The sequence below is a fragment of the Rhinoderma darwinii genome, chromosome 4, assembly GCF_050947455.1.
Source record: "Rhinoderma darwinii isolate aRhiDar2 chromosome 4, aRhiDar2.hap1, whole genome shotgun sequence".
NCBI lineage: Eukaryota > Metazoa > Chordata > Amphibia > Anura > Rhinodermatidae > Rhinoderma > Rhinoderma darwinii.
Window position 1 is genome coordinate 93,048,979 of NC_134690.1, and position 24,422 is coordinate 93,073,400.

General features: G+C 43.2%; 1 protein-coding gene across 2 annotated transcripts in view; it reads left to right on the forward strand.

The window, feature by feature from the left end:
* CROCC2 (ciliary rootlet coiled-coil, rootletin family member 2) overlaps positions 1-24,422 on the forward strand; it is a 149,254-nt gene that overhangs the window by 56,054 nt on the left and 68,778 nt on the right. For both annotated transcript variants that reach the window (XM_075861357.1, XM_075861358.1), the window contains exon 4: positions 11,788-11,946. In XM_075861357.1, the coding sequence (XP_075717472.1) occupies positions 11,788-11,946 (159 nt within the window). The remainder of the gene's footprint in view (positions 1-11,787; positions 11,947-24,422) is intronic.

Genomic DNA, 24,422 nt, shown 5'->3' on the forward strand with positions numbered 1-24,422 from the left:
GGTTGTTCCAGAACTGGGCTGGCTTCTTTACATGTTGTTTGGCAAAGTCTAATCTGGCCCTTCTATTTTTGAGGCTGATTAATAGTTTGCACCTCGTGGTGAACCCTCTGTATTTGCTCTCATGAAGTCTTCTCTATATGGTAGACTTCGATACTGATACACCTACTTCCAGGAGAGTGTTCTTCACAAATTAGTAATACCCTCAAATTAAAGCTGAGAGTCTGCACTTTAAGCCCATATTGATTATATAACTGTATATTCAATATGTTTTGGTAAACAGCTAAAATGCCAAAACTTGTGTCACTGTCCAAATAATTCTGGACCTAACTGTATATTGTTGCATTTGTAACGACCTATTTATAATAAAGTTAAAACATTATTTAAACCACAAGGTATACGATGTATAAAAAAATGCAAAAAAACAATGGCAGGATTGGTTGGTTTTGTTCCATTACCTACCACCCAAAATTGTATTTTTAAAAGTTAAGCAATAATTCGCTAAAGTTAAAAAAAAATAGTAAATATAAATATTGGCGTCTTTACTCCCCTCACGACTGACAGTTGTTAGTCTTTTACCTTTTCACATTTTAAGGTATTGTCTCTTGCATAGTGGGTTATTCCTGGTACACATCATACAAAGTTGCTAAAAAAATAATATATATACATATATACTTATTCTTTAGTTCTTGACTCAACTAGACCAGCCAGCTTGCTGAATCAAAGGCTCTCATATCTTTTTTTCCTGTCGTTTTCCTGTAACCTGCACAATCCATGTCTCAATTATGTAAGGCCTTAAAATCCTTTTCTATGTCTGTCATCCCAATCCTTAAAATCTTTCTTTAACCTGTTTAATTCCTTCAATCTTTAGTGATTGACGTGGATTTAACATAGAAAATAATTGTGTTTAATAGTTTTCATCAGGCTTTTCACTGTGCAACATAGTCTTCATGTATTGTGGTAAAGAAAAATTATAAAAACTTACCTTACAGAAAAGTGTGTCTTAACATTTAAGCCAAGTTCCTTAGTGATCAGTTGTATATGTTAACAGAATAAAACTATGCTCACACTGCCATCAGGGGCAGTTGCTTGAGATTTGACGGGAAGAATAGCCCCACATGCTGCAATATTCTTCCCTGGTGGACGCTACGATGGAAGCCCGATGTGCCCCATTATAAGTCATAGGGGTACATAGAGAAAGATTGATGTTGTTCTGTGGTATATCCACCACTGTGTCATGGCTTTAGTTCAGAAGAGGGGCGCAAAATGATTTTTTTATGCCCATTCATTTATTAGGACACCCCAAACTAATGGAATTTGAGTCACAAATAGTACATATGACCTACTTCAGCAGACCCCAAAATAGATGCAGACCACACAGCACAGACCACACACCAAACTTCCCCATTTATACAAACACAGACAAGCTGCGCTTGTATATACAGACCCCCTAAAAATTTCAGACCCCCCCCCCCCCTATAAATTACAGACCCCAGACCAATCCCTCTTTGTGTATATACAGGCATCTAGACTGTCCTGCCTCTACTGTCCATGTGTTGACACCACCATCGCTGTCATCACCCTTATCATCATCATGATCCTCCTCCTATACAATTTGGTCAGTCTGTAAACATGGGGGGGGTCTGATCTGAGGTCTGTAATTTTTGACCCCTAAAAATTACAGACCTCAGATAAGACCCCCCCATGTTTACGGACCGACCAAATTGTATACGAGGAGGATAATGATGATGATGAGGGCGATGAAAACGATGGTGGTGGCGACGACACATGGACAGCAGAGGCAGGACAGGCACAGTGCAGGAGAAGAGCGGGCTTCCTAAGCTGGGCAAGCTTTAGAGGAAACCTGTCGCTAGATTTTAGAACATTGTACCAGGGCATTAGACCACCAGTATATCGTTATATACTGCTGGGGCTTAGCTTCCTAAACATACCCCTCTCCTAACTGTCCATTTTAGCATTTCATCTAAAAAAAGTTATAATACAGTGTGCGCTGTATGTAAATAACCAGGGAAGAATCTTGAGACGAGTCCAACACAGGCTCAGTGCCCAGATAAAGCAGACGCCAGTACACCTAGACTCCTCTTAGCACTCTTTTCTGGTCATTTACATGGCACATGCTGTATTATAACTTCTTTGTTATAATATGTGACTGTTATTATTTTTTTTAAAGTGGAAATTGCCCACATTGTGGTTGTGATCACTATAAATGTTAAAATGTGAATCTCCAGCACTTATTCATATGTTTGCTCAGTGACGGACTGGAGTTCCTTGGGCTCACCAGAGGAAATGATCCCTTCCATCTGTACAGAACATGTACACATCCTCTTTTAATTGCATGTGATTTTTGTTGCAATCATTGTACACACAGGACATATCATTAATAAGGTTTAGTAGGTCATTTATCAATCAACTCAAGGAATAGACCCTAGTGAGAAGTGATTAGTTCCAAAGTCAGCGGTGGACCAGTCAGACCCTGTGCTTGCTTATTGTGGCAAGGCAAGCATAGCTATCATAGGAATAAATATTATGGGTAGTGTGTGTGACTCTTCAAAAAATATAGTTGTTTTTGGGTAGTATTTGAGAAGTGCTGGGTAATATACTAGACTGCAATGCTGCCGTATTAGGCACTGTATGATAAGTGCTGTAAAATATACTACACCGTAGCGCTGCCATAATAAGCACTGTATGATAAGTCCTACATAATATACACACATCTCCCCTGAGGAAGCACCTTTAGCGAAACGCGCGTTGTGGTTCATGTGTAGGAGCGAGCACTGACTACTACCTTTCCTTGCTGTTATGGGTAAGCTATTGCTGTTTGATTCAAACAGCACTTTGATGCACTAGCACTTTACTCCATCACCAGTCTCCCCCTTTTTTCCTATTCTACTACTGACTGAACATACATATATATGGTTCACTAACTATGAAATAGGGTAGCCTGTCCATTTTGGGTTTATATATGACTTATAGCCCATATACCTATATACAATATTTTGCAAGTGTCAGTAATTGCTCCTATGTTCATACTAGGGTCTTGTCCTTTTGTTCAATTTTAAAAACTTTGTTTGTCATATGTGTTAAATAAATTCTACTTTTTATATATAATCTGGCTATAAGCTCGTCTTTCTTTTGTGTGTTTTGGTATACAATATGGAGCTGCCTATATGGTAAATTATGGGGGGACGCTTCTGTTGTGAACCGTGCCCAGCCCTTAGTACAAATGCTTTTGGAGTGCATATATTGATTATAATATACTGGCCTGTAGTGCTGCCATAATAGGCACTGTATGATAAGTGCTGTACAATATACTGGACTGTAGCGCTGCCATAATAGGCACTGTATGATAAGTGCTGTACAATATACTGGACTGTAGTGCTGCCATAATGGGCACTGTATAATAAGTGCTGTACAATATACTGGACTGTAGTGCTGCTATAATAGGCACTGTATGATAAGTGCTGTACAATATACTGGACTGTAGCGCTGCCATAATAGGCACTGTATGATAAGTGCTGTACAATATATTGGACTGTAGTGCTTCTATAATAGGCACTGTATGATAAGTGCTGTATAATATACTAGACTGTAGTGCTGCTATAATAGGCACTGTATGATAAGTGCTGTACAATTTACTGGACTGTAGTGCTGCCATAATAGGCACTGTATGATAAGTGCTGTACAATATACTGAACTGTAGCGCTGCCGTAATAGGCACTGTATGATAAGTGCTGTACAATATACTAGACTGTAGCGCTGCCATATTAGGCACTGTATGATAAGTGCTGTACAATATACTGGACTGTAGAGCTGCCATAATAGGCACTGTATGATAAGTGCTGTATAATATAATGGACTGTAGTGCTGCCATATTAGGCACTGTATGAAAAGTGCTGTATAATATAATGGACTGTAGCGCTGCCATAATAGGCACTGTATGATAAGTTCTACATAATATACTGGACTGTAGCGCTGCCATAATAGGCACTGTATGATAAGTTCTACATAATATACTGGACTGTAGTGCTGCCATAATAGGCACTGTATGATAAGTGCTGTACAATATACTGGACTGTAGTGCTGCCATAATGGGCACTGTATAATAAGTGCTGTACAATATACTGGACTGTAGTGCTGCTATAATAGGCACTGTATGATAAGTGCCGTACAATATACTGGACTGTAGTGCTGCCATAATAGGCACTGTATGATAAGTTCTGTATAATATACTGGACTGTAGCGCTGCTATAATAGGCACTGTATGATAAGTGCTGTATAATATACTGGACTGTAGTGCTGCCATAATGGGCACTGTATGATAAGTGGTGTATAATATACTGGACTGGGACTTCCGGTTCCGGCGCTGGCGATGCAGGACGCGAGTGACTGAGCTCCCGCTCCCGTCCAGCCTGTTTGATCGCAATAGTCGCTTCGGCGACGACAATCAGCGGTGAAGCCACCAGCCCTGCGCACGGAAACATACCCGGTGGTGCCTGTATGGACAGGTACCTCCTCAGAAGCGCGCAGAAACCAGCCATGGAAGATTCAGCCGCGGCCGTGGTAAAGGGAGGTAAGATGGCGGCGCTTCCCGCCACTGCGACCCTGCTATACACACAGGAAGATGAGCTGCAACACCATCAGTCCCAGCTTTCAAGCCCGGCAGAACACATAATGTCCTCTCATCCTGCAGCCATTGATTATGTAACCCTGGCCCGGGAAGTAGCCAAACAGATAGCCCCAGAACTGCAAAAGGCGCTGGAAAAAACGGTGCAAGATTCCCTAAACCGCGTGCAGGCAGAGCTGGCACAAGTCATTACCAGAGCTGATGAGTTAGAACAGCGTATGACGCTGCTGGAGGATGAAAATGAGCGTCTGCAATCCAAACTGAAAGGGGTGCTGTCTGTTACTACGCAGTTGGGGGACAAGGTGGAGGATCTGGAGAACCGCTCCAGGAGGAGCAACCTGCGACTGGTGGGGCTGAAGGAAGCGGTGATATCTTCTGATTTACAGCGACTATGTGAGAGGACATTGCCAGCAGCTTTAGGTCTTCCCCGTCCCTGCCGGGTGGAGAGGGCGCACAGAGTGGGGCCGGACCCCAGAAACCTCCCAGCAACAGATGACCACAGTTCGCTTCGTCCCAGACAAGTAATCTTTAAGCTGTTGGATTACAATAACAAGGTGGCACTCATGAAAGCTTTCCGCAGCAGATCGCGTCCTTTGGAAATAATGGGCATGAAAGTGCTACTTTTTGAGGATTTCTCTGCGGAGGTTGCAAAACGAAGGCGGGCCTTCAGCAAGATCTGCACCGCGCTGTTCCAAGCGAAAATACGCTTTAACCTGCAGTACCCAGCCATCTTACCGGTGTTTCAAGAGAACGGGCGGAACAAGGTTTTCACCACGCCACAGGAAGCGGAGGACGCACTTACAGAGCTTTGCAGGCACAGACCCCAGCAAGAAGAGGAGCGTCACAGTCCAGCATACAGTCCAAATCGCAAGTCAAGAGAAGCCAAACGGAACCGACAAAATATGGAGCGAACCTGGGCAGAAGCTTTAATGCCCACACCAGGAAGATCCCGGGGGGGTCGAGCCGGAAATGGAGGGAACTCTCCGAAGCCGCAGAGGCGAACGCGGGACCGCACCCGATCTACGTCTCCTGATTGACGGACGAAGTTCTTTTCAACACCATTTTATTTAAGCTGATGTGATGATGATTTTGTGGACGCTGTAGACCAATTGCAGATTCCGACCGGCTACAGATAAGTTTGCAGATAATTTGAAAGTTTTGAGGGCGATATTTGGCGGTCTTATACGGCACTCTGTACCTGTCAACAGCTGACCTAATGTTATAATGTTACAATGTTGAAATGTATGCATTTTTGATATTTCCCTGCATTCTCGCTACAGGAGATTAGTGAGGGAGTTAGATCAGGTTCTGAGATTTTTCCTTGTGGGCGGGATCGACCGGGAATGATACAATGCCTCCCCTACGCAAGGGATTAGTTATATCTGCCACAGATGGCATACTGGGGGAAGTTGCGGTAGGAGATCTGGGAAAAGGAGGCAGGGAAACCTAGAGGCGAAACAAGATTTATGTGAGGATATAATCCAAACGGACTCTAGGTTGTTAAACCGACGGTATGAGAATGTATAAATGTGTGCACAGGCGACAAAGGGGTAATGAGGTGGTAAGGGCAGGTGCTGCTTCCTCATTGAAGGAGACATATATGCAGGTCTGGGGGGGAGGGGAGGGAGGGGCGTGTTTTGACACAACAGAAAAAAGTGAAGTCACTTACACCAATGGGTATTAAGGGGCTGATAACCCTTGCCGTAGGTGATTTTATGGTGGTGTTAGATAAAGGCCGGATGGCCTTGACATGGAGTTTGGTTCTGGTTTATAAGCCGGGTTTTGGTTATGTTATTAATGTTTATACATGGCTCTTGGAAAAAGGCGGATCTGACTCCCCGAACCTATCACGACTTTTAGGCATTTTAGCTCATCTTATGCACGGCCCAATAACATGAAAATAGTCTCTTGGAACGTTAAAGGGCTGAGATCCCCACAGAAACGGACCAAACTTTTGCGACACATGAAGCGATTGCACCCAGATGTGGCCCTATTACAGGAAACTCACCTTACCGAGCCAGAGTTTAAGTATTTGCAAAAATTCTGGGTGGGTCAGGTTTTTGGCTCGTCGGCAAGGGAGGGTAAGGCGGGAGTTATCATTTTGATACATAAAAATTTTGCGTTTACGCTGGTGTCCCAGGAACGGGATGACGAGGGCCGTTGGATCCATCTAGTGATGGAGCATGCAGGGGAAACTATCAGTATTCATAATGTGTATGGCCCAAATACGATTAACGCAGGTTTTTTTGGTCATTTGGAAACCCAACTCCAGCAGGATCGCACTAGGTTTTTGATTCTGGGGGAAGACCTTAACACTGTGAGGTCTTCAAGGGAAGATAGGAGCGCAGGGACTAGTTCGCAGAGAAATAGAGATATGATCTTGCCCGAATTTTTAAGACACACGGCCCTAATAGATGCGTGGAGGAGTCTACACCCAGATGCGCGGGAATATACACATTTCTCCCATGTTCATCAGTCATGGTCGCGTATTGATTACTTGCTAGTTAATGATGCATTATCGCGACGATTACGTGAAGCGGCGATTGAAGATCTAGTTATTTCGGACCATGCCCCGGTTACCATTACCTTGGCCGACACAGTAGCTAGAGGAACGGATTTTATCTGGAGGTTTCCCGCCTTTCTGGCAAAGGATGAGGGCTTTATACAGAAGCTTAAGGGGTGGTGGATGGAATTTGATGGGGATAATGTATCGCATCGTTCGGAACCGTCATTGTATTGGCGTACAGCCAAAGTGGTAATAAGGGGGAAAGTTATGCAATTTATGTCTAATCTTAAACGCAAAACGACCGAAGGATACAAGGCAGCGAGCGACAGATTACGGTGTGCATACACAGCATTTCTACATTCTCCATCACCGCCATTGGGGGAGAAATGGAGGGAAGCCAAGCGACAGTTTGATCAGTGGTTAGACAAAAGAGAGAGTATTTACCGGTCCCAATTTGATGCCGATCTAATGCGTTTCGGCAATAAAGCGGGCAAATTATTAGCGCGATTAGCGAAGGGGAGGTATGCACCGTCACACATTTCAACACTTAACGAATCTAATGGAACTTCTACCTCAGACCCAAAAAAAATCAACACCATATTAAGTAAATACTACCAAGCCCTTTACTCAGAGACACCCATAGATCTCCAAAAAGGGAGGGAATTTTTGGAGAAGGTGAAGCTGCCAGGGCTCACTCAGGAGCAGAACGGTCACTTGAGCGCAGAGATTACATTAGAGGAAGTTCGGAGCGCCATTAAGACCTTATCTAACGGAAAGGCCCCGGGTCCAGATGGATTCACAGGAGAGTTTTTTAAATCTCTGAGAGAAGAAATCAGCCCTACCTTGGTGGCATACTATAATATTTTACTAAGGACGGGTGCTTTACCAGCAGAGGCCAAAGTAGCGCATATAAAGGTGTTACCCAAGAAGGGGAAGAATCCTCTTGACCCGGGGTCGTACCGTCCCATTTCACTGATAGACCAAGATCAGAAATTGCTCACAAAAATTTTGGCCAATCGGCTGGCTATGTATCTACCCACACTGGTGGGAAAATCCCAAGTAGGATTTGTAAAGGGCAGGGCAGCAGTGACGAATCTACACAAAGTGTTGACGGTGCTAGAAACAGTCAGGCACGGTCCCCAGCCAGGTACCAGGCCGGCACTATTAGCGTTAGACGCAGAGAAAGCCTTTGATAACATACAATGGGCATGGCTGGGGATGGTGCTGGACAAAATGAACGTTCAGGGAGACTTCCGGGTCTTCCTGAGGGGAGTCTACAATAACCCGCAGGCACGTGTTCACTCCTCAGGGTTCCTGTCGGATCCCTTCCAATTACATAAAGGAACACGACAGGGTTGTCCCCTGTCGCCCCTGTTATTCAATCTCGCATTGGAACCTATGGCTAGATTTCTGGAGGAATCGGATATGTTCAGAGGCATTCAAGTAGGGTCTCAGGCAGTGAAGTTAGCCCTGTTTGCTGATGACGTTATACTTTTTATGTCAAATCCTCAAGAACATTTAAGGACGGTTTTTCAATTTTTGCAGGAATTTGGGCAATGCTCGGGATATAAAGTCAACCTAGCTAAAAGCGAACTGCTGGAGTTGGGCAGGCCATTGCCTAAAACCTTTTGGCAATCCTTGGGGTGTGGGATATCCCCAGTTGAACATTGCATTACTTATCTGGGTATCAGAATAGGGAGGGTGCCGGACACCCTGTATGGCCTAAATTATCCCCCGTTAATTAAAAAAATACAAGCGGAACTCACTAGATGGGGCCAATTGCCGTTGTCCCTCCTGGGAAGGTGCCACCTGATTAAGATGGTTAGCTTCCCCAGATTGCTATACCCCTTCCAAACAATCCCTCTCTTGTTGAAGCATGTGGATGTCTCTAAACTGACGGCCTCATTCACTAAATTTATATGGGCAGGAAAAAGGCCTCGCATCGCACTTACCAAGCTCATGATGGGCAAACAAGAAGGGGGTGTGAACTTTCCGAATGTCAGGGGTTATAACGTGGCCTGTCTTTTTCGTCATGTAGTAGATTGGCTTCACGAAACGAGCAATTATTCCAACTTAGATCTGGAGGGGGAGTATGCCTCACCCTGGAACCTGAAAGCTTTGTTACATTGTAGAGTTGCTTCTCTTCCGTGCCGTCTCAAAACCTCCATTGTATTGAGAGATACAGTCCTAGCTTGGAAAGTGGTACGTAAGCAGTTTGGGTTACCTCACCTGGTATCGAAATATATGCCGTTGAGCAGACACCCGGAATTTTTACCGGGAGTAGGCAAGGGGGATGGATTTGCCTCATGGGGGATGGTAGGCATTGACAACGCAGGGGATCTTATGCACATAGAGGAAAGGAGGTGGTTAACTGGGGAGGAAATTACCACTAAACTCAGACCCATAGAAGGTAGGGTCAATTTTTTACAAATACTTCAGGTACGAGCATTTTGCACCTCCAGGCTCAGGGATTTGAGTAAGGAAGCTACCTCGCACACTCTAGATGAGGTCATAGGTCCAACAACTGGGCGGGAGACCATTTCTGGGTTGTATAGAGCACTGAGAGATGGTTTTGTTCGTCCGCAATCAAGGGTTAGTTTCAGAATCTGGGAACGGTGGACCCAAGATCCAGGTATAGGAGAGATCATACTGGGGGGTTGGGAGACGGTACGGAAGAGTGTTATAAATGACAGCTGGAGGGAAACCTATTTTAAGTTGATGCATTCCGCTATATATGGCTTTAATATTCTGCCTTCACAATCCTTCCCTGACCGCATTACGTGTTGCCCAAAATGCAATACACCTCTGACGAATTTATGGCATGGAGTGTGGGGGTGCGTACATACGAAACGATTTTGGGGGATGGTACAAAAATATATTGAGGATCATTGGAAAGCGAACCTCCCACTGACGCCTCAAGCGCTACTATTCCATCAGGCGCGGCCGCCAGAGGAAGAGGGTGCTCGAGGAGTGAGATCACCTCCAGCGCTGGTGCACACGATTTTACTGGTAGCCTTGAGATGCCTGCTGAGTAAATGGTTGGAGGCAGACACGCCGGGGTTAGAACTGATTGTGTCACGGCTGAAACAGTTATTAGTTCTTGAAAGGGTGGAGGTGGAAAGGCGGAAGGAAACGGGAACCAAGAAGCTATTTGATAAGTGGCAAATATTCATAGAATCGCAATGTACAGCAGCCGAAATAGCGGAAATTGTTAAGCCTTTCCAGCACACAAAGTGGTACTGCACACAGCTCTTGGCAGGCACTTTAGGGGGGTTGCAACTTTGAACTAGTTGGGGGATAAATGATAAGTAGATACTCATTGATGACCTAAGTCGTGTCGGGGTTGGGGGAAGTCATGTTTTCGGTCCATATGAAGATCGACACTTATGCCATGTTTATATGTTATGTTATGTTGAATTTAATTCAAAGTTAATTCAATGACAGTTGAGTGCTGCGCACTCATGATGTAACTTTTACGTGAAATGTTTGTAAGAAAATGTGAAAATTGACAATAAAAAGGATATTTAAAAAAAATATATACTGGACTGTAGCGCTGCCATAATAGGCACTGTATGATAAGTGCTGTACAATATACTGGACTGTAGTGCTGCTATAATAGGCACTGTATGTTAAGTGCTGTACAATATACTGGACTGTAGTGCTGCCATATTAGGCACTGTATGATAAGTGCTGTACAATATACTGGACTGTAGTGCTGCTGTAATAGGCACTGTATGTTAAGTGCTGTACAATATACTGGACTGTAGTGCTGCCATATTAGGCACTGTATGATAAGTGCTGTATAATATACTGGACTGTAGCGCTGCCATAATAGGCACTGTATAATAAGTGCTGTACAATATACTGGACTGTAGTGCTGCCATATTAGGCACTGTATGATAAGTGCTGTATAATATACTGGACTGTAGCGCTGCCATAATAGGCACTGTATAATAAGTGCTGTACAATATACTGGACTGTAGTGCTGCCATATTAGGCACTGTATGATAAGTGCTGTATAATATACTGGACTGTAGTGCTGCTATAATAGGCACTGTATGATAAGTGCTGTACAATATACTGGACTGTAGTGCTGCCATATTAGGCACTGTATGATAAGTGCTGTACAATATACTGGACTGTAGTGCTGCCATAATAGGCACTGTATGATAAGTGCTATACAATATACTGGACTGTAGAGCTGCTATAATAGGCACTGTATGATAAGTGCTGTACACTATACTGGACTGTAGCGCTGCCATAATAGGCACTGTATGATAAGTGCTGTACAATATACTGGACTGTAGCGCTGCCATAATAGGCACTGTATGATAAGTGCTGTACAATATACTGGACTGTAGCGCTGCCATATTAGGCACTGTATGATAAGTGCTGTACAATATACTGGACTGTAGCGCTGCCATAATAGGCACTGTATGATAAGTGCTGTATAATATACTAGACTGTGGCGCTGCTATGACGTATAGTTTCAATAATCTTAGTTAGTGTGGCAGCCGTGCAGACATTATACAGCACCCATAGTTACTTTCCTAAAATGTTAACTGGAGGCTGCATACTATTTTTTATTTTTTTTCAACATTCAAAATCTGATGTTTATATTTTATTTACCACATTACAGCTGGAGCAGCGTCACACACAAAGATCCGCAGGAAGTGAAGCTATTCTAGATTTAAGACATCGGTTTCAGGAGGAGGAGATGGCGTATAAACGCAAATTATCTGCCTACCAGGAGGGGCAGCAGCGACAGGCCCAGTTGGTGCAGAGATTGCAGAATAAGGTGGGTTGACATGATGGGTATTATACAAGCCTGATGGACGCAGTAGGAATTTTAATATTATGGTTGATAAGTAAAGTTGTTGATCTTTAGAATATCGTAACAGAAGTAATAGTTTTAGAATTTTTTTGCCAAAGAGAAGATGTCAGTAATCATGAGACATGATAGTTTAGCAGTAATCTTATAACTTTGTAGCTGAACATTAAATTGCCTTAGTAGGAATCACTAGTCATCTTGTAGAGATTATGGATCAGTAAACACAATGGCATTATATGTGATCTCTGATTATATATTACATTAGAGGATGTCATTAGTTATGGGGATTTGGTGCACAGAATCGGTTATTCAGACGTGGCAGATTTGTCTCAACACTTTTTTCAACTGTTCCATACATCTGGATTTAAATAAATCGGATTTATATATATAAATATCGGTGCACATGCTACAGAAACAACCTCATTCAGATTTTCCGTATGGAATGGATTTTCAGTCACAGAAATTCCAGCATCAAATCTGCCACGTATGAACATAACTAATTATTTTGAGTTGACTATTAATAATCTGTTTGAGTAATCATGAAATTAATTATATTTAAGAGGTTGCTGTAGACTGTTAGAGCACATCCACAGGATAGGCCATGAATGTCTGAACGGTGCTAGTTCTATCTCTGGGACCTCCACCTATCTTGGGAATGGGGGCCTTTTTACCCCGATTCCGCCAGGTGACATGTAGACGGCTTTCTCTTCATTCAGGTCTATGGGAGTTCTATAATGGTGACTGAGCTAAAGTGGAAAGGGGCATTCGAAGAGGGGGAGAAAGCGGGTCATTTACTGGCAGTGATCTCTAGGGCTCAACAGGAGACTTCCTATATTAGGCAATTATACTCTGGTGCAGGGAATCTGGTAAACCACTCCCAACATATTCTAGAAGTGTTAAGAGTTTTTTTATGCATCTTTATATGAGTCTAGGACTGCCCCCTCCAAAGGGGAGTTGGATGTTTTTTTTAAGAATCTTTTCCTTCCATCCTTGTCTCCAGAGGATGCGACACTCCTGAACTCGCCCCTGACTTCAGAGGAAGTGGAGGAAGCACGGGCCTCTATGGCTAATGCGAAGTCCCCTGGTACGGATGGATTACCGGCCGAGGTGTTTAAATCATATACTCAACCACTGATGGCAAAATGACTCCAGGTGTATCAGTCGGCCCTGGAAACTGGTTGGCTGCCTGACTCGATGAATGATGCCATTATCGATGTGATACCCAAATCTGATAAAGACGTCCGATTGCCTATAGGCCTATTTCGCTCCTGACAATTGATGTGAAAATACTTGCTAAAATTCTGGCCAATAGACTCTCTAAGGTGGTCACAAAGGTAGTGCATCAGGATCAAGCGGGCTTTATGCCCAATATGTCAACGGCTGTAAACTTGCGCAGATTAATTGTGAAACTCCAGTTGCCACAGGTTGCAGGGGAAGCCAGGGCGGTGGCCTCTTTGGACGCAGCAAAGGCCTTTGACAGCGTGGAGTCGAAGTACTTATGGTCTACTTTAAAATATCTTGGATTTGGTTGCGGCTTTATCTCTTGGGAGAAACTAATGTATGCTGCACCTAAAGCCCGGGTTCAAGCTCATGGTCTGCTCTCAACCTCATTGCCACTGTTCCGATGAACGAGACAGGGATGTCCCTTATCACCCCTGTTATTTGCGTTGGCTACAGAGCCACTAGCGGCTGCCATTCGTCAAGCTGATGCAGTTAGGGGATTATGTTATGAAAGGGTACATGAAAAAAATCACTCTTTATGCGGATGACATGCTCCCCTTCTTAAGACACTGGCCCGTTTCCTTACGAAATGTTATGCATATAATTGATAATTTAGGGTTTTTGTCAGGCTTAACTATTAATTGGACGAAAATCCTCCCTTTTATTGGTGGGACCACAATCCCCTGGTGTGGCGGGAGAAACAGGGCAACTGAAAAAAGTCTCCAGATTTAAATATTTCAGTATCCATGTTAGTGACAGAGTTATGGATTTTGAGTCTCTAAATATTGATCCGGGGGGCGTGGCCTGCTGGCAACATGAGCAGACGTGCAGAGTGAGAGGCTCCGACGGGTAACCCGCTATACACGTTATCCTGCCTATAATCCTGAGACAGACCTCTTGCCTGCTCACGGGAGTGCTTCTGAGACATGGCACCGATGGGTCCCACGATATGGTCATCAGCCGCGGAGAAACTGAAAGATTTCACCAGGGACAGCACCCAAAATGGTGCCGCAGCCTCTCCAGCACAATGCTCCAGACAACCACGCGGTCAGAGTGCTCACACGAGTCAGCTTGAGGAGACGGAGCCTGGTCCTGAATTGACTCTGCAACAGGTATACGGACAACTGCTGCAGGCTATAAATATGTCTACTACCTCACTGACTGGGAAGATAGAGGAGGTGAGGGGGGATCTTGGCTTGCTCCGCCATGATGTACAGAAACTCAGAGAGAGGATGAAGAAGACGGAACATCGTATTTCCGCCATTGATTATGCTAATGTTCGCATTCCTGCTAGATTGTCGGTGGTGGAGGCAAAAATGAACTGTGGCAACAGAAATGCGATGATTTGGAAAATCGTTCGCATAGAAATAATGTCAGAATTATTGTTCTCCCGGAACGAGTGGAAGGAGCTACGCCTGGCGCATTTATTGAGCAATGGTTCCGGACCACCTTCCCTGAGGCACACTTCTCAGTGGCATTTGCGGCGGAACGTGCGCACAGAGTGCCGGCGCGACCACCTCAGCCCGGCTTACCACTACGACCTTGATTGGCGCGTCTACTCAACTGGAAGGACCGGGATTTGATATTGCAGATGGCTCGGAAGCAACCAAATATTCAATATGAGAATTCTCGAGTGTTGTTCCCTGATTTTTCGGCTGAACTGCAGAAAGAAACATGCAACATTTATTTCTGTGAAAAGGAATATGCGGGACCTAAACATCTCTTAATCGATGGCTTATCCGGCTCGCCTCCGTATAAATGATGGCGGGAAGGCAGTTTTCTTTGGGGACCCAAGGGAAGCTGAGGAGTGGCTAACTACGCGATCAGGAGGCTCACATGATTAACAATGGCTACCTAACATTTGCAGACTCTGCCGTGTTCGCACATGTACAGATATGACGGCCATGTAATTCCTAGCTGAGCGGGATGGAAGATTACTCTCGTCTTGACATTTTATTGCTTGGATCATTACAGTCCTGTCACCTGGCGGATGCTGCATTCCCATCTTCTATACTGTACTGTCTCTCCTGTCTAACCTGTGAAGAGGTCTGATGTGTGATAGCGGGGGAAACTTATGTTGCTGTTTTATTTCTGTGTAACTGGCATTTAACATCTTCAATTGTATGCACAGATACCCCGTAACCATAAGCCATGGTACACAAGTTACAACCATACCTCTAAGGGTTAATGATATGTTTACACATGGGAGGGGACCCCTCTCATGGAAACCCCTGCGGGGGATAGTTATGTTCTGTTGGACGAAGGTTAAAATGCTTGCTACATGCTTAACGCAATGTGAATGTCGTACATTATTACTTGCTGCCATATTTGCAATGAACAGGGTATGTGCGGATGATTTTGTTAGTACTTATGTGGGTGTGTCTTCATGGCTGAACTGAAAGTGGTGTCGTGGAATATTAGGGGCATGGGTACTCCCCGTAAGAGAATTGCGGTATTTGCACATGTGAGGGAGTTTTGGTCACACATCTTATGCCTCCAGGAGACCCATATGACTTCCGACACTGTTAATAGATTGAAAAAAACATGGGTTCAATGGACAGAGCATTCCTGGCCCACGCCCTATTCTCTCAGAGTTTCCCTACTAGTTCATTCGGCAGTGAGGTGGAGTGCGACTCGGACAATGGTAGATCCAGAGGGTAGATATGTTTTTGTACATGCCTATATTAATTGTGTGTCTTTTGTGATCATAGGGCTATATAATCCACCTCCGGCGAATCTGTCGCTTATACAGCTAGCGGTTAATTTTGCTTCTAACTATCCCGAGGCTAAAGTTCTCTGTATGGGAGATTTTAATATTTTACTGAACCCAGCTCTTGATAAGTTTGTATCCCAGAGTGGTGCTATGGAGCTGACCTCATCTTCGAACCTGCAGAAGCTGGTGGACGAGATGGGATGGGTGGAGTTGTGGAGACTGAGACATCCCCAATCTTTAGAATGCTCACGGTTTACTCCTTCTAGAGGTGCATTATCCAGAATTGATTATATGTTTGGCTCACTGTCTTTGTGCCCTAGGGTATCTGACATTGACTATGCCCCGTCTAGTGTTTCGGATCATGCACCCCTACAGGCAATATTTCACTTATATGACCAGCAAGCCAGTAAACTGAATTGGAGAGTACACCCATTTTGGTTATCTTTAATTGGCTCCAATGATCGCATTCCCGATCAGTTGACCCAATTTTTTGACATTCATTGTGGGGAGACTAATACTCTACTTAAGTGGGATACGTTTAAGGCATATTTGAGGGGGTGTCTGAAGTCCACAATTTCATTAATTAAAAAAACATTGCGAGCTGAGGAAGACGGACTGGCAGCATCCTGTAAAGGCATGGAAAGGGCTTTTATTAACCCCTTAACGCTCCAGGACATACTATTATGTCATGGTAAGTGCATCGTTCGCGCTCCATGACATAATAGTATGTCATGGAGTAAACACGGCGCCGTTCGCGCGGGGCGCGTTCATGAGCTGTGATAGCTGCTGTTTCCGACAGCAGACTATCACTGCTCAATGTGCCGGGACCGATCGCGGAGCTCCCCCGCCGATTAACCCCTCAGAAGCCGACTTCAATAGCGATCGCGGCTTCTTAGGGGTTAATCCGCCATCGCCGGCCTGCTACACGATAGCGGCCGGCGATGGTGACTATGGCAACCGGACACCAAACAATGGCGTCCGGCTATGCCATAGACGGAAGCCTAGTGGGTCCTGACAACGTCAGGACCCACTATGCTTGCTGTCAGTGAGTAGCTGACAGTTCTAATACACTGCACTACGCATGTAGTGCAGTGTATTAGAATAGCGATCAGGGCCTCCTGCCCTCAAGTCCCCTAGTGGGACAAAGTAATAAAGTAAAAAAAAAGTTAAAAAAAGTTGTGTAAAAATAAGAAAATAAAAGTTTTAAAAGTAATAAAAGTAAAAATCCCCCTTTTTCCCTTATCAGTCATTTATTATTAATAAAAATATATAAACAAACAAATAAACTATACATAATTGGTATCGCCGCGTCCGTAACGGCCTGAACTACAAAATTATTTTGTTATTTATCCCGCACGGTGAACGCCGTAAAAAAATAAAATAATAAACCGTACCACAATCACAATTGTTTGGTCACTTCACCTCCCAAAAAATGGAATAAAAAGAGATCAAAAAGTCGCATGTACCGAAAAATGGTACTGATCGAAACTACAGTTCGTTACGCAAAAAATAAGTCCTCGCACGGCTTTATTGATAGAAAAATAAAAACGTTATGGCTCTTAGAATAAGGAAACACAAAAAGTGAATGATTGTTTACAAAACGTATTTTATTGTGCAAACGCCATAAGACGTAAAAAAAAACTATAAACATCTGGTATCGCCGTAATCGTATCGCCACGCAGAATAAAGTGAATATGTCATTTATAGCGCACGGTGAACGCTGTAAAAAAAAAAGAATAAAAAAACAATAGTAGAATTGCTGTTTTTTAGTCACCACGCCACCTAAAAATAGAATAAAAACTGATCAAAAAGCCGCATGCACCCCAAGAAAACTACAATGGATTCCTCAAGGGGTCTAGTTTCCAAATTGGGGTCACTTTTGGGGGGTTTCCAATGTTTTGGCACCACAAGACCTCTTCAAACCGGACATGGTGCCTAATAAAAAAGAGGGCTCAAAATCCACTAGGTGCTCCTTTGCTTCGGAGGCCGGTGCTTCAGTCATTACCGCCCGAGGGCCACATGTGGGATATTTTTCAAAACTGCAGAATCTGGGCAATACGTATTAAGTTGCGTTTCTCTGATAAATCCTTTTGTGTTATAAAAAAATGGTATAAAGAGGATTTTCTGACAAAAAAAAAAAGTAAATTTCACCTCTACTTTGCTCTAAATTTCTGTGAAACACCTAAAGGGTTCATAAACTTTCTAAATGCTGTTGTGAATACTTTGAGGGGTCTAGTTTCGAAAATGGGGTGTTTAATAGGGGTTTCTAATATATGGGCCCCTCAAAGCAACTTCAGAACTGAACTGGAACCTAAAAAAATAAATAAATGAGGTAATACTTCGCTTCTTACATTATACTGATAATGAGCCGTGCCCACCCCGAGATGACCCCAGTTTTGACCGTTTGTATAAACGGAGACCCCTATTAGACCGTTTCAGTGCCCGGTTTTCCCAAGCATACACCCCCGAGAAGTGTATTTCTATTGATGAGTCCCTGGTACATTTTAAAGGGAGGGTTCAATTCCGCCAGTACCTGCCGGGTAAGAGGGCAAGGTATGGCGTGAAGATGTATAAGCTGCGAGAGTGCATCAGGGTATACCTACAGATTTAGGATATATGAAGGAAAGGCCACCCCCAAACCAGACTGCATCCTGGACTACAATAGGTACATGGGAGGGATGGACTTGTCAAATCAAGTCCTGAAGCCCTACAGCGCCATGCGGTGTGGTATAAGAAGCTGGCCGGGCACATCATACAGATGGCTTTGTACAATGCGTACGTGCTACGTCGATGTGCAGGACAGAGGGGAACTTTCCTGGAATTTCAAGATCTAATCTTTAGGGACCAGGAAGGGGGGGCACCCAGTACTTCTGGATGCGAGGCCACACGCATCGTACCAGGGCAACACTTTCCAGGAGAAGTTCCCCAAACCGGTGGAAAGGGAAAGAGTCAAAAGAGGTGCAGAGTCTGCTATAAGAGGGGGATAAGGAAAGTCACAATATACCAATGTGACACGTGTCCCGAAAAACCAGAGCTCTGTATAAAAGATTGTTTTAAAATGTATCATACATCCCTTGATTTTTAATTTACCCTGATGCACTCCGCACAGCTTACCCCCCTCATCTTTCCCTTCTGAGCCCTGCCGTATGCCCAGGCAGCTGATAACAGCCACATGTAGCGTATTGCCGTACCCAGGAGAACCCACATTACAATTTAAGGGGTGTAGATCTCCGGTGGCGCATGCTGGGCACACTATATCGGACACTGACATGCCATATATATATATATAAAATTGCAAATCTCACTCTGCACCATCTGCTGCGCATTATCTTTTACACAGTACCTGTGGGGTCAAAATACTCACTACACCTCTAGATGAATGTCTTAAGGGGTGTAGTTTTTAGAATGGGGTCACTTCTCGGGGGTTTCAACTGTAATGGTACCTCAGGGGCTTCTGCATACATGACTTAGCACCAGAAAAGCTCCAGTAGGCCAAATGGTGGTCCTTTCCTTCTGAGCCCTCCCATGGGCCCAAAGGGCAGTTTATCACCACAAATGGGGTATTGCCGCACTAAGGACAAATTGGGCAACAAAATGGGGTATGTTGTTCCTTGTGAAAATAAGAAATTTTGATCAAAAATGACATCTTATTGGAAAAAATATCATTTTTTTCATTTCACAGCCCAATTCAAATAGGTGCTGTGAAAAAACTGTGCTGTCAAAATGATAACAAAAACCATAAATGAATTCCTTGAGGGGTGTAGTTTCCAAAATGGGGTCACTTCTGGTAAGTTTCCATTGCTTTGATACCTCTGGGGCTCTGCAAATGCGACATGGCACCCGAAAACCAATCCAGCAAAATCTGGACTCCAACAAACACATAGCGCTCCTTTCCTTCTGAGCCCTCCCATGGGCCCAAACGGCAGTTTATCACCACAAAAGGGGTATTGCCGCACTAAGGACAAATTGGGCAACAAAATGGGGTATGTTGTTCCTTGTGAAAATAAGAAATTTTGATCAAAAATGACATCTTATTGGAAAAAATATCATTTTTTTCATTTCACAGCCCAATTCAAATAGGTGCTGTGAAAAAACTGTGCGGTCAAAATGATAAAAAAAAACATAAATGAATTCCTTGAGGGGTGTAATTTCCAAAATGAGGTCACTTCTGGTGGGTTTCCATTGTTTTGATACCTCAACACCTCTTCAAACCTGGCATGCTGCCTAAAATATATTCTAATAAAAAAGAGGCCTCAAAATGCACTAGGTGCTTCTTTGCTTCTGGGGCTTGTGTTTTAGTCCACGAGCGCAGTAGGGCCACATGTGGGACATTTCTAAAAACTGCAGAATCTGGACAATACATATTTAGTAGTGTTTCTCTGGTAAAACCTTCTCTGTTACAGAAAAAAATTTAATAAAATTGAAATTCAGCAGAAAAAATGAAGTTTGCAAATTTCATTTCCACTTTGCTTTAATTCCTGTGAAATGCCTGAAGGGTTAAAAAACTTTCTATATGCTGTTTTGAATACTTTGAGGGGTCTTGTTTTTAAAATGGGGTCACTATTGGGGGATTCCTACTGTTTTGGCACCTCAACACCTCTTCAAACCTGGCATGCTGCCTAAAATATATTCTAATAAAAAAGAGGCCTCAAAATGCACTAGGTGCTTCTTTGCTTCTGGGGCTTGTGTTTTAGTCCACGAGCGCAGTAGGGCCACATGTGGGACATTTCTAAAAACTGCAGAATCTGGACAATACATATTTAGTAGTATTTCTCTGGTAAAACCTTCTCTGTTACAGAATTTTTTTTTATAAAATTGAAATTCAGCAGAAAAAATTAAATTTGCAAATTTCATTTCCACTTTGCTTTAATTCCTGTGAAATGCCTGAAGGGTTAAAAAACTTTCTATATGCTGTTTTGAATACTTTGAGGGGTCTAGTTTTTAAAATGGGGTGTTTTATGTGGGTTTCTGATACATAGGCCCCTCAAATCCACTTCAGAACTGAACTGGTACCTTCAAAAAAAGGCTTTTGAAATTTTCTTAAGAATATGAGAAATTGCTGTTTATGTTCTAAGCCTTGTAACGTCCAAGAAAAATAAAATAATGTTCAAAAAACGATGCCAATCTAAAGTAGACATATGGGAAATGTGAACTAGTAACTATTTTGGGTGGTATAACCGTCTGTTTTTCAAGCAGATGCATTCAAATTCTGAAAAATGCTATTTTTTGTAAATTTTCTCTAAATTTTGCAATTTTTCACAAATAAAGACTGAATATATCGACCAAATTTTACCACGAACATGAAGCCCAAAGTGTCACGAGAAAACAATCTCAAAATCGCTTGGATAGGTCTAAGCATTCCGACGTTATTACCACATAAAGTGAAATATGTCAGATTTGAAAAATGGGCTCTGAGCCTTAAGGCCAAAACTAGGCTGCGTCCTTAAGGGGTTAATGAGCCTTCTGAGAAGATTAGATTACAATGGCAGCAGGCGGGTAGATTGTACTTGTTACATCTTAAAGAAAAAGGGGATAGGAAATTATTTTTTCTTAAACAAAATGCCTTTGAGCTGGGAAACCAGTCTAGTAGATTATTTTCGCATATAGTGCACTCTAGTCAGTCATCTCCTGCCATTCTAAAAATTCTGGATGAGGGGCATCAAGAACTTAGTGATGCCGAACAGATTGGAAACAGATTTCGTAGGTTTTATACTGAATTATACACCTGCCAGAGTGATTCATTGTCTGACTATATGGAGGGGATTACATTCCCAAAGTTGTCCATAGAGCATATAGATAGATTAGATGAGGCGATTACGTTAGAAGAATTGCAGATGGCTGTGAAGGATTTAGCTAATGGGAAATCGCCTGGACCTGATGGGATCCATCTAGAGGTGTATTCCAGATATCTGGAGATTATTGGTCCCGAATTGCTTCAGATGTATAAAACGGATTTTGAATTGGGTACTTTGCCCATATCTTTATATGAAGCTACTATTATAATTTTGCTGAAACCTGAAAAAAATCCCATGGAGTGTGGGTCATATGGACCAATTTCTTTACTCAATTTAGATTATAAAATTCTGACAAAAATGTTGGCAAATAGACTTAATTCTATTATCACCTTGTTAATACATGAGGATCAATCGGGCTTTATTCCCGGGAGGTCCACTTCGGGGAATATCCGCAGGGACCAGGCGGTTTCACAGGTAGTGGGGGATTTGTGCCAACATTGGGCATTGGCATCACTCGACTCAGCCAAGGCCTTTGACTCTGTGGAGTGGAGATATCTGCAAGTGGTGTTAACATGATTTGGATATAGGTTTTCCAAATGGATTTCCATTTTATATAAGAATCCCAGGGTAAATCTCTTGGTGAATGGTATGGGTACAGCCTTTTTTGATCAAAGTAGGGGAACTAGACAGGGATGCCCGCTGTCCCCTCTTCTATTTGCTTTGGCTATAGAACCTCTTGCCATTCACATTCGCCAGGATAATATATTTCGGGAGTGCTAATTGGCAATAGAGAAAGCAGAATAGGTCTGTATGCGGACGATCTAGTTCTCTTCATGTCCGATGTTCATGATACTCTTCCTAGGGCTAATGACATTGTGAACCATTTTGGCCTTTTTTCTGGCCTCCTGATCAATTGGACTAAGTCGGCTCTGATGCCTTTGTGGGAGGTGGACTGGCCAGATATTTATTATAATTTGCCCGTGGTTACAAGTTTTAAATATCTGGGCGTATATATCACGAAGAAAATCTCTTTATTGAGAAATTTAGAGCAAGGAAGTCTTTACCTTTATCAGTGGCAGGAGGGGTAAGCTTGGTAAAGCTGTTCCTTTTACTGAAAGGCTTATATTTACTGGAGCATGCTAATGGTCCTATTCCAAGATCATTCTTTGACAGGTTGCACTAACTGGTAGCTAGTTTTGTATGTCGGAAATCTCGCAGGAAACTTGCTCTGTCCACACTCCTACGTCCCAAGGTTAAGGGTGGATTGGCACTGCCTGACTTTTACATTTACTTCCTGAGTTGCCAACTCCGCTATTTGACGGAATGGATTACCCTGAGCCCGGACTCATTCTCAGAGTATGCTTTGGGGCAAGTGCTAGGACAATCTGTCCTGTGGCATGTGCTGTAGAACCCCACTTTGTTCAGAGGGAAATTAACACTACTTCATAGACTTGCACATCAGGTTTGGAAGGCAGCTAAGCTGCTATGTGGTTTTGGGGATTTGGAGGGGGAGACTCCGTTGTGGCACAATCACATGTTCCAGCACCTACAGATGTTGGAAGGGTCTGAGTTTAGGAAGTCTAATGGGATTCTATGTCTTGGGGATGTATATAGGGAAAATGTGTTATTATCGTTTACCCAGATGATGGAACGCTATAACTTACATCGTACCCAATTCTTCAGATACTTACAATTACGACACGCGTTAACCTTATTTGTTTCTCCTTCTGTCAATAATAGACTGTCCCAACTGTACATAATACACCAAAGTTACCTTGCTCCAACTCGTTTATATCGTATGGGTCGGCTGCCACATACAGAATGTCATAGATGTCACTCTCCGGGGGCAAGCTTCATACACCTTATTTGGGGGTGTGCGTGTATTACCTCCTTCTGGGATAAAGTAATTAATGTCTTGACTGGTATTGTATCGGTACCTGTACCCAAAACCCCGGAGGTTTGTCTGTTGGGTTTGCTGCAGGAGGAGAGTTGGCCATTTCATACTCAAATATTTCTCAGAGAAACTTTATTTCTGGCTAGGAAAGCTATAGCCTTGAGATGGATGGCGGATAGACCTCCCTCGCTTGCACAATGGAAATCCCTGCTTAATAATGTAATTCCGTTTGAGAGAGTAGTCTACAATAATAGGAAATGTCTCCACAAGTTTGGGAAGATTTGGGCTGGATGGCTCTCCTCCTCTGCAACCTTAGATCCGGGAAATACTATGCATTCCTTAATGGACAGACTGACAGTGGAGGGTGGGGCGGGATAGATCTGTTGGGATAATGTCCTTGAGTACTGTGCTTTATTATTTTTGCAATTTTCTTATGCATGTATGTATATGGAAATATATCAACTTATGTTATGCAACTGATTTGCCGAGATGCTACCCGGAACAATTGCCTGAAATGTGCTCTGTGTATGCGGTGCTTTGAATGGTATGTAATCTTTCTTAATCTACTGATGTATGATATACTGTAATATTGTGTTTTCTTTATTGCAAGCTTTGAGTTCAATAAAACGAGTTTAAAAAAAAAATAATATTGATCCGTTATTGATTAAGCTACAGAGTAAGACGACAGCATGGTGTAAACTTCCGCTCAGTGTGGTGGGTTGAGATAATCTTACTAAGATGATATTCGTGCCCCAGATACTATATTTGTTGCATAAGGCCCCGGTCTGGCTTCCTCTGAGGATTTTTCACAAACTCACTGGTATCTTTAGGGATTTAATTTGGAAAAAAGGTGCTCCACAGATATGTATGGAAACCCTGC